The following is an 11,464-nucleotide window of genomic DNA, read 5'->3' as shown; positions in this document are numbered from 1 at the left end:
CTTATGATTCTGATTATATTCTATTTCCCTGTAAAAATGGTATTCAACTTGAGCTATGCACAATTTATATTTTTGTCTTTTTTGTTTTCAGATGTGGCTGAAGACTTTAAGATCGAGTATGCATGTTAAGTCACATCAATTTGGGCGTTAGAAATTGAAAATAGAGTGCTGAGGCAAAAATATTGGAGTGGTTTAAATGTTTCAATTATTTGATCTTCCATAATGCGTAATCTGTTCGCCTTTCAATCCTTCATTTGCAGCGACTGAAAGCCTTTTTTTTCCCAGGTGAAATTCTCATGGCTTATTTTGTCATGATGTGTGATGCAGAGGAGATCAGTTTTCAACTGCATGGTTATTGATGCATGAGTTATTTAAGATTGATCAATCTTTAATTCCATGGCTCTGATGGGATAAGGCTTAAACTATTGCACGTTCCATCTAAGGATGGATTTCGATCAGGGATTTATTGGGCATATCCTGTTTCAGTATGCAATTCAGCATCCAAGCCGAGGCAGAATTTGGTGGAATAACCGAGCTGGGCCATCATGAAGATCCACATGTTGATGATAAAAAAGAAATCCATAAAGAACCTTGATTTAGTCATCGAAGGGCGACTCAGCCACGGTCATAAATGGATCTAAAGAGGTCCGAGGGGTACGGATGACGACCACCCTCTGCATCATAACATCTAGGCCATGACGAGAGATAGAGTGGCCTTTCAGGCCAAGCATGACTTCCGTGAAACTAATGGAGCTGCGGATTGGATGGCCGCTTATGTGGCTAGTCATATAAATAGTATTGTCTGGGCTGGAGATGAGGAGCTGTCTCGGGCACTCCGAGATATTATGTTTTCTGACTTTATTGAATGTATTCGTACCCGTCAAATATAAATCACATGACCTAGCAAAAAAAAAAAAAAAAAAACCAGCCTTGATTTCACCAAACTATGGCAGGAGTCGTTTGCTGACAAATCGGTGTTAAAAGCTTCAATCACTTTGTTATTAACATAACTACGTGCACAATGATATAAACATTTGTGAATACTGTGTATTATCTGACAAGGGAAAGGCAGCTCAATATATTCTTGGGGGGAGGGCGTGGAAATGGTTTTCTGAGAATTGTCACCGGAGCTACAGTCCTGCAGGCCTTCCATCTTTCCTTGGGTCACTGACTGCAGTAAGCATTCCGTGGAAGACACGGACATCATTTGTTTCCACCTTCGTGATCCCTGTTTGCTTAAGAACTGACTCCTGGAGGTCATGCACCACAAGCTGGCTCACTGCCCCTCCTGACATACTTTGAAGGTGATGACCTCTCTGCTCCAAGAACACCTTTGCCTCCTCCTTGAACTCTATAAGTTCTCCATCGATCGCTGTCCAGTTCTCATAAAGCACCACATTTGGTATCAGCTGCATGGTTAGATGTCACCGGGACAGTGCTGGCGTTACTCCAGGGTTTTGAATTTCATGGTACTTTAACATAACAATTAAATTGGAAGGTAGTCCTCTAAATTGAATCAAAGGGCAGTCCAACTCCTAACTTGGCTCGACCGAGGTATCTCTCTCGAGTATATCTATATTTATATTTATTTTGTTTGACCGAAGTATCTTTATGATCATAGAATCAAAGATATTACTAAGTGAATGATAAATCAAGTTAATAGCATATTAAAAAGATCATCTAATTTCTTTAAAAGTTTATGAGTACTGCATAAAAATAAATAGAATTACAAATAGAATCAGATATTAGGATATGGATCGGATGGTTATCTATCCTTATTTATTTCTATTTTTCTTTGCTAGACATGGGTACATATACAAATATTAGTCTGATTCTTGAATTTTTAACCACAACCAGATAGATTTGGAAATAAAAATGGATCCAGACAGATACTATCCAATCCACTTCCACCCTTAACCTCAAGCCAAGAGCTTTCAGGATGGCGAGGTTCTGGTTTGTGGGGATGACATGTTTTTTTTTTTTTTTTTTGTTAATATATAACTATGGTTCCATCTACTGTTTAGAGAGGTGCTCTGGTTACAAGGGCCATTCATAATGAGGCCTCCAGAACAACAAAATTGGATTAAAAATTGTGAGACCGGTGGAAGACCCAATAATGGAAAAAAAAAAGAAAGAGAGAATCCAGAGTTCGGTGCTGTCCACTTAAAACGAGAATTTTTTAAGGAGACACTACTCAAGCCCAACAAAATTTAAAGTTACCTCGTGGTAGACCCTTGGATGTTGAACGGCTGCCAGAGGTTCCATTCCCAAAATAAAATGGTTCAAGAAGACTTCAGTAACTGCTGGAATTATTTTCATCCCACCGCTAGCCCCTACAACTCCTGCAAGCTGATTGTCCTGCATAGACGTAAAACAAACTCTTATTGTATTAATAGGATAGACTACAAGTGAACAGACTACTTCCAGAATACTGATCCAGATAGCTTGATTGCAGATCTAAACATTATCTTAGGATTAACAAAGCGATTCTTTTGGAATCTTTCCATCTTTCTGTATAACGGATGCATGCGATGGCTGTGAAAAATTTCCTATACTCTCTATACTGTCAGCATGGAAAAAGCCCTGCTGGTCGTACTTTGCACCAAAAAGGAAGATAGTAGAATCCACCAGAGTGCATAGCAAGATGAACAACAGGGAACTTCTTTAGAGAAAGCAAGGAACTAGTTCACAAATGGGGTAGTTTGCACAAAGAATGACATGTCTTAGTAAGAATCATTATGAGGCAGAGAGAAGAATGTGCAGATTTATTTAAAAGCCGCATGGTAACAGGCATTACCTTGAGGACAATAATAGGTGTCATGGAAGACAATGGTCTCTTGCCTGGCTCAATAAAGTTTGCCGGCGCTGGTGGAAGATGATCAGGAGTTGATTCTGTTGGTGTAGAGAAATCATCCATCTCATTATTCAACACAATTCCTGTTGATGGGGAGAGCACCTTTGCTCCAAAGTACCAATTAACAGTACTTGTCATAGCAACCGCGTTACGCTGAGCATCCACAATGCAGAAATGACTAGTTCCATGGTCCCTTAGTTGACTCCATCTAATTGAAAGAAATATATTAGCAGCAATATACTTATGGTGGTCATGGTATATATACCTTATTACAGTTCTTGATAGAAAGATTCGACGATCTAAGTGGACCAGATATCGAGCGGCATTTATGGTGAAGATGTTAGAAGACCCTTGAACTGGAAATGGGAGGACTTGAGGGGTCTGTGCCAATGAGGGAAGAGATAAAATTACATGATTCGAAGCAGTGAGAAGGGGTTCGTGGAAGCTATGTGAGATAGAGATCGAGGCCAAAGGTTACCCTGGAACTTACTATGGTGTAAGCTGAGTCATGTCTATGGATGTGATTTAAATCAATATAATTGTTCTAACATGCTAAGCTAGTCCTTTTAAGCATTTCGACAAGCAATGGAAGTGTTCAAGCCACACTGTAGCAAAATTGAATACAAGCAGCAGCAGCAGCCAGAAATAGGATAAGAAAAGCGGTACCTGGTCATATAGTAGCCTGGATTAAATGTTGTATTGTCGAGTATCTTTTGCTGTAGTTTCTCAGCGAAGGAGGGCGACAACATGTCAGAAACATATTGTGTAATGTTAACAAAATCAGGGTCCCCAAGATTCATCCGCATGGCAAACATGTGCTTGAGAGCTTCAATGAGATGATGGAGTCCAAGCAAGCCTCTAACAGCTTTCATTGACTTGTAGCTATCTAGGATGTTCAGAACCTACTTAACAGGCAATAAATTTCCTGATTAGATTATAAATAATAGTGCCATAAATCTTGGTTAGAATACTCTCAATTTGTGCATGAATCAATAGACAGACAACTGAAATAATGGCAGCCGCACAAACGAGTCCGGTCGCTGTTTGACTGCTCTATACCTTCATTAAGCTACGCATATAACAGTTCGCATCTTATGAAATAAACCAAGGAAACGGTATAATAATAGGAATTTCTTGCAGCAGAAACTTACCAGGGACATTCCCACGGTTCCACTGGATGGTGGGGGCATACCAAGGATCGTGTAACCCATAACATTGGCTGCCATGGCCTCCTTGACCTCAATTCTATAATTCCTCATATCCTCCATTGTTGCGATACCGCCAGCATTCCTCACGTCCTCGACGAATTTCTCTCCAATGCTTCCATTGTAGAATGCTTGTGGCCCATCGGTGGATATCACCTCCAACGTGTGGGCGAGTGCAGGATTGTAGCAAGTGTCGTTGGTTTGCAGCAGCTTCCCGTCGGGCGCCAACACTCCTCGCAAGCCAGGGTCGGCCAATACGTCATCCTTGGACGACTCAATGGCTTGTGCTAGAAAAGGTACCACCTCGAACCCCTCTCTCGCAAGTTCAATGGACGGTTGGAAGAGAGCCTTCCACGGAAGCCTCCCATATTTCAGCCAAGCTGCATGCAGGCCGGCTAGCTCCCCAGGGATTCCCATCGAGAGCGCACCCTTTTCCTTAAATGATGGGTTCTTCTCATACATGTCCTGTTTCAGCAGCAGAGGAAATTGGAGACGTAAGACGAGCACTTCTTTCTTTTTTCCTTATTATTTTATTATTTTTTTATTTTTATGAAGGGGGAGGCAAAGCCACCTAGTGTTTATTAAAAAAATAGAGTTTACAGAAATTATTTATAAAAAATTTATTAAAAAAATAATATTTTTTAAGAAAAAAAAAAAAAGTAGCCGCCTGAAAATAAACTTATTAAACTATTCAGCAAACTTAACAATTACATAAGTATTTTGAAAAATTTCTGTATGTACATTATGTAACTATATAAGCTCTGCATCTTAATGTAAGCCTGTTTTTTTTTTCTAAAAAATTGATCAACGTCTCTCAACGGGCACTTCAAAACACGGACAATGCCTAATTGATGATTGATAAATCCCATCGAATTAGTTGTTTCCTTCAAGATTATTAAAATAAAATTTAGACTTGCAATCAGAACATTTTTTTTTTTTGAGGATGATGGTAAATCCTTGTGAAAATATATTCTAATATAATTTGTGCTTGGAAGAGGTCCCCCTGCTGTCACCAATATTACATAAAAGAAAAAGGAAAATAAACTAATCAAAATATTCTATGTTTCTTTTTTGCTTCTAAGATAAATATGCTAGAAATTCTACCTTTCGGGTTGGACGTGGACCAAAAATCCAAAGCCCAAGAGAGCTTTTAGAATACGGACCATCTGTGACTTGACGTGTAATTGATGGCCACAGCCACCAATGACTCAATAGTAGGTCTAAGCTAATCGGGCTGATTTAGAACAAGCAATTGTTGCGCCAACTTGGCCATGTTACTGCTAAGACGTAAGTACATGATCTTATGTGCACATGATAAATGTTTAGCCACTTCAAAATAGCATGGATTTTTCCCAATTTTAGGACTTCTCAGTATAGGCTATCAACAGGAGCGGCCCAATGTATTTGGGGGCCTAAGGCCGTTTTGTCTTTGAGGCCTTCCCTACAGTGGGCCGGCCTAAGGCGAATTCACAGGGGGCCTTTTTTTTCCATTTTGTCTTTGAGACATTTCCTGCGGTGGGCTTTTTTTGGGCCGGGGCCTTAGGCGACCGCCTCAGTTGCCTAAGAGTTGGGCCGGCCCTGGCTATCAACAACAAGCAAATGCAATTATATTAGCAAATATGTTCTGGGACTCAAAACTTGGTACCAAGAAAATGTTTCAGTGTCACCAGGGGATTGGTACTTCTACACCGAGGCCATGAAGGGCACCAATCCTCCTCCCATGACTTGGTATCGTTTTGTTGATACCAAGGCTTGGACCATGCATGCATACTGACGCATGGACGCCCGAGCACTAATATGGAATTTTTAAACTTTTTCATGTCACAGAAATCCTAAGGTGACGTGTCAACATCCAGTTGGCAGGCGGGATGTGGCCGATCATTTGAGTATGTCCTGCGATTTCCACCGATGATGTCCTTCGCTACCCCATCAACGAATGGCGTTAGAGAGTCAGCCGGACGCTTCCAAGTATCAGAGATGCAACCCCTGTCCGGAATCTACACGTCGGCGTTGTCATAAAAAACCAATCTCCTCGCGACACGTGGATTAGGAACTGTTTCGTTATAGGGTCGGGACAAAAGTGTTTTTCAAAAAATAATATAAAAAATAAAAAGCACCACCGACGGCCTGGAGTAAATCGGAGGAGTGGGGAAAAGGCAGCAAGAAGGTAGTGCAGCGCCTGTACGGTACGTCTGCTGAACAGCGGAAACACATGTACACGCTAGACTACAAAATTCGTGCTCAAACGAAACAACCGTGAAACACGATTCCTAAAGTCCGACGTGGATATGCTGGCTCGTTCGGTGGAGCATAAAGGTTCCGCCTCCCACCGGAGGAGCTCATCCGGCTCCGACGGTCGAAAGTAAAAGATCTAGGGGCAAAATGGGGTAAGGAAAAAAGAGAGAGGAGTCCAGGGAAAGTGGAAACGGGTGGTTCTATATACACCCCCCTATTGCTCAGGACACCCCCCAAAAATTAAAAAAAAATTAAATACTCTCTACACCCCCCCCCCATTTGCTAAGGACACCCCTAAAAAATTAAAAATTCCTAAATTACCCCCCACCCTTCCCACCCCCTCACCTAAATTGCTCTCTACACCCCCCAAACCCCCCCACCCCGCTCTTCCCCTCCAAAACACCCGCCGGCTTCTCCCTTCCGCCCAAAAAACCTCGCCTCAAGCACCTCCCCGGCCATCTCCCGAGCAACGAGCACCTCGCCGGCGGAGGAGGAGGGGGGAGACGGAGGAGGAGGACGGAGAGGCGGGGGGAGGCGGAGGGGGAGGTGGGGGATGGGGAGGAGGAGGAAGGAGGACGGGGAGGTGGGGGAAGAGGAGTGAGAGGAGGTGGCGGAGGAGGAGGGGGGAGGCGGAGGAGGAGGACGGGGAGGTGGAGGGGAGGTGGAGGGGGAGGTGGAGGGGGAGGACGGGGAGGTGGAGGGGAGGAGGGGGGGGAGGTGGGGGATGGGGAGGAGGAGGAAGGAGGACGGGGAGGTGGGGGATGGGGAGGAGGAGGAAGCGGGCGCAGGGGGGAGGGGGGGAGGAAGACGAGGCGGAGGGGTGATGGGGGAGGCGGAGGAGGAGGAGGAGGAGGAGGCGGAGGAGGAGGACGGGGAGGTGGGGGATGGGGAGGAGGAGGAGGAGGCGGCAGTGAGGAGGAAGGGGGGTGTACTGAGAAAATTTCAAGGGCAATATGGTAATTACACTAAAGGTTAGTTTGGGTATTTTTTTTTTGGTTTTTGGGGGGTGTCCTTAGCAATAGGGGGGGGGTATATAGAACCACCCAAGTGAAACGGAGTGGTGGTGGGTAGGGTTGCTACCTTGGACGCAGCGGAGGGAGCGGTCTCCCGGGAATCGAAGGCCTCGGCCTTGCCGGAGTCCGACGATCGCACGATCATGAAGGCCCCGCCGCCGAGTCCACTCGACACCGGGTGCACTACCCCCAGGCACAGCGCCGTCGCCACCGCCGCGTCCACCGCGTGCCCCCCGGCCCTCAGCGCCCCCACACCGATCTCCGAGCACCTCCCGTCGTCCGCCGCCACCACACCCACTTCCGATTCGACCACCTCCGGCCCATCCGTGCTCCCCAACCGCTCCCGTCTTCCCTCGAAGCTCACCTGCACCCGATCCCCCCCAAATTCGCGGACAACCACAACGAGCAGTAGCCCCAAGGCTGCCACGTGTCGGAGAAAAGATCGTGAGAGAAGATCGGGGGAAATAAAAAAAAAAAAGCCGGCCGTGATTTGAGGGTGAGATAGAGAGAAATTAAGGTGGTTGTTACCGAGGAGAGCTGCGACGGCGGCGGCGATCCGCCGGCCGGAGGTGGTCCGGCGGGGCGCAGGATGGCCGAGGAGGATGGATTCGAGGTCATCGTTCGCGGCCATGGATGGGCGTGAGGGCGGACGGATAGATATGGGAGCGAGCAGAAAGTGAGGAAATGTGTAGATTCTCAGGCGGATTCCTGGCGGATGATTTATAGGAGGAATCCAGGAAAGGGGCAAGCAGGTCAGTTGCTCACTTCTTCAATGTCATGGAAAATTACGGAAAGGCCATTTCGGCAACGTTAGTTGGAGCGGAGACGCAACAAAGTTCCGCTTGCGTGAAGAAAGAAGGGCACAGTGGTAAATACCGTAGGTTCCTTGGTAATTCAACGTTAGATAAATATTTGTCTCCTTTTCGTTGTAGGTGGCGTCTTAGTTAAGAGAATCGTTGGGCTGCGGAGATATTTTTAGGGCAAGTCGCACGTATTTTTCGCTCTCTCTCTCTCTCTCTCTACAATTTTTATTTTTATTTTTTGTGGATGAAACGGAGGATCACACACCATCCTGGTGTAGATACAAGCATCAGCGTCGGTGTACAATATCATTTTTTTTCTTTTCCTTTTGGAGCCTTCTGTCTCTCGCTCTTGGAGTGAACTTGGACGGTTTCTGGGTTATGTTTTGGGGTGGACGGCAGACGCCCAAGTCATCTAACGAGCGGTGTACGTTACTACTGAGGTGATAGCTTAGTGGGAGCGTGGCCTTATTTTCAACCAAGTGGTTTTGAATTCGAAATGCACGGGCATCGATTAAATTGTGAAAATCGGATACTCCCTGCTCGGACACGGAATCTGGAAGGACGTACCGCTCTGCTGGTAGCCTCGGTGGTGCCAGGTGTGACGTACTCACACGTGGTATTCATGCCGAAACCTAGAGGGAAACTAAGCCAGGCCTACGAGTGGAGAGGGTATGAGTAAAACTGATCGGGGTGCCCAGCATATGGTCATTTCTGCCCGCATCGAACATTCTCCTAGCGGGATGGAGCCCAGTGGGGGCTGCTACGTGGGGGTAGGCTTGTCCCTTCCTCCCCCCTTTCCCTTTTTTTTCTTTTTTTTAGCAAAAAAAAAAAAAAAACGGTGGACGTTAGATCATGGGTTAAATGCTCTCTCTTTCATTCTTTCTATTATTTATTTCCCATCAGGCTGATATTTATCAAACTGACCCAAAGCCATGAATTGCAAGAATAATTTAGTTTGTTCGAAATTAAAAACTTGAAAACATTAAATTCTTCTTTTGTGTTCATCAAAAATATGAAATTTGTTTTTTCGATAAGGTGAAAACTCCTAAATGTTAAAAAGAATGAATAACTATGGAAAAAGAAAAAAAAAAAGAAGATGGCAGCCCTTTGTGATTGGGTGCGCCGAAGAATTGGAATTTTTTTTAAGAAAATAGAAGATTGATATCGAACCAAAGTGATCTTGTATAATTTTATATTATATAATTAATTAATAGTTTATTTTTTTGACTTTCAACAATTTTTGTTTTAGCTTCTAAAAAAACCACTACGGCCAAAGCACGCGAAGTTGAAAGTCACTCTGCGGGCAAAAAGCTAATTAATTATCTAAATATTTTTATATTAGACATTTCAAAACGGTTAAGTTACTTAACGTACAATATATATTTTTTATTTTTTTATTGTTGTTTATTATTTTTTTATACGATTTGCTGAATAGGAAACAATAATTAATTATAAAAAAAATCTCATCACTAACCGCGGACAAAAACTACTTTACGGCTATTGCATCTCCGACTTTTCTTGAAAGCATGGCAAGAAGCAATTAATCCAAGGTCACAGATTCCGCGGAAAATAATAATAAAGAAGAGATATTCCACGTGTCAGTTGTTCGCGTAAGAAAATGTGCGTTAAACGTGTACTCGGCTGATCACGTTATCTATACCTCAAACGCAGAACCAGCAATATTTGATCAGCGCATACACAATTTGTTGAAAAAAACTTCATAAGATGTTCGATCACGTAATCTATACCTCAAATATTCAACCAGGTAAAGTTTCAACAAAAACTACAACTTGTTATAATAAAACTTCATTACGTTTGCTCCAATCTCTTGTCTCATTGGTGAGGTCACAATTCCAGAATCTCGCATACAGGATGATCTATCATATTATATATATCACAAGCATGGAAGAGCACAGCCAGAATAGTCATGAAATTGTTGCCACTAGCTTTGTTAGAAAACAAGAACTTTACTGTTTCAAAATGGGCAGGGAAAACAAAGAACTACTAATTGTTTCACAATGATGAAAGAAAATTGCTACACACAAAAGAAATGCTATGGAGTTAGTCCTTACTTGTTTCTATTGTGATGTTAAAGTGATCCTTTGCAAATGCCCCACTCTCCTGTGAATTGCACCATTTCTCTCTTGCCATTCTATGTTAAAAGGGTAATTGAATATCCGGCAATATATAGTACCGGTCATTATGAAATTACCATAAACCTAAAGGGAGATTGTTTTAATGAGATCTGTGGTGCCTTCTGTACTCAATTCATAAATTGATGGATTGGATTTTGCTTCAACGAGCTTCTAAATTGTTGGAATCTGGAATTTAACAATTGATTATAAATTACTTGATGTCAATGGGGTCTGGAGAGAATCAGTGAATGAGGCGATTTGTTCGACACTAGAGCTCCAACAATACATATAGGATAGTTTTTCTCATATTATTAAGTAATTATTTCAGGAAAGTTCTTCTTCTTCTTGCATTCAATATTGTTTTATAGGCTAGCTATATATAAACAAAAAATGTAATAGCTAATGTAATAGTTTTCATTAAACCAAAAAAAAAATAAATGCCGCTATTGTTATATTTAGGAAAATGGAAACTTCGGTAAGTATAAATACATACCTAATTTATCTTTTTCATAGCTATTATAGCTATATATATATATTCTTACAAATATATCTTATTATATATGTATCCTTCAAAAATTACTATTTGTATATATATATACCCCCCATACCATTTTGTTTTTGCATGGATGCCTCTCCAATTAGATTCCTAGCTGACAGTATTAATAAATAATTATTTTAAGTATCATTTGATACTATCATTTTTTATCTTGATATTCCTAAAAAATTTGGCATTCACTCTGTACATTTTTATATAAAATTTTGAAGGATATTAATACGAAATAGTGAATAAGTCATTTTATGCTTAAAAAATATTCATTAACACCATTAGCCAATAAAATTTAACAGAAGAGCACCATAAAAATAAGATAATTTAAACAATTATGTAAATAATAATTTTTCAAAGATAAATATTAATTAAGCTATATTTGTAAGAATATGCCAGCAACAAGCCTCAAAATATTATCTGCGCAAGCGGACATCAGTTACTAAATGTAGCATCTACTTTTTTTTTAAAAAAATCAGTACTTGAAATACTTGTGATACTAGCCTATGGGATGCAATTGATGGCATCAAGTATTAATTAATGGCAATCCTTCCTCCCTACTTCGCATGGAGCTAAACTGTCATTTTATGAAAATATATTGTTAAATTGATTTCATTTTCCAATAGAAGGATTTGTAGGCATGAACTACCCAAGGGGAGTAGCCTTCCCTAATGC

General features: G+C 42.1%; 1 protein-coding gene across 2 annotated transcripts; it reads right to left on the bottom strand.

The window, feature by feature from the left end:
• Positions 1 to 975: 975 nt before the first annotated feature.
• Positions 976 to 8,147, bottom strand: LOC103703439 (glutathione hydrolase 3). Of its 2 annotated transcripts, XM_008786281.6 has the most exons (7): positions 7,836 to 8,147; positions 7,375 to 7,727; positions 4,006 to 4,524; positions 3,521 to 3,756; positions 2,798 to 3,062; positions 2,221 to 2,358; positions 976 to 1,409 (listed from the first exon to the last, which is right to left on the bottom strand). In XM_008786281.6, the coding sequence occupies exons 1-7, from the start codon at positions 7,936 to 7,938 to the stop codon at positions 1,131 to 1,133; spliced, it is 1,893 nt and encodes a 630-aa protein (XP_008784503.3). In that variant the 5' UTR covers positions 7,939 to 8,147; the 3' UTR covers positions 976 to 1,130. The 2 variants fall into 2 exon arrangements, with proteins under 2 accessions (XP_008784503.3, XP_017697407.3); XM_017841918.5 differs by lacking the exon at positions 7,375 to 7,727 and having other exon boundaries at positions 7,836 to 8,011.
• Positions 8,148 to 11,464: the final 3,317 nt, after the last annotated feature.

Source organism: Phoenix dactylifera, chromosome 8, assembly GCF_051530095.1.
Source record: "Phoenix dactylifera cultivar Ajwa chromosome 8, Ajwa_hap1_PhDact_Kaust_v1.1, whole genome shotgun sequence".
NCBI classification, from domain to species: domain Eukaryota; kingdom Viridiplantae; phylum Streptophyta; class Magnoliopsida; order Arecales; family Arecaceae; genus Phoenix; species Phoenix dactylifera.
The sequence above is the reverse complement of the archived record's forward strand: the minus strand, read 5'-3'. Positions and strand labels throughout refer to the sequence as shown.

Excerpts from the sequence above, each read along its gene's own strand:
- LOC103703439 (XM_008786281.6), bottom strand. The coding sequence starts at position 7,938 with ATGGCCGCGAACGATGACCTCGAATCCATCCTCCTCGGCCATCCTGCG. Across the intron at positions 7,728-7,835 it reads CGCCGTCGCAGCTCTCCTCG|CCTTGGGGCTACTGCTCGTT; the intron begins GTAACAACCACC and ends GACACGTGGCAG. Across the intron at positions 3,757-4,005 it reads GAACCGTGGGAATGTCCCTG|GTTCTGAACATCCTAGATAG; the intron begins GTAAGTTTCTGC and ends CCTGTTAAGTAG.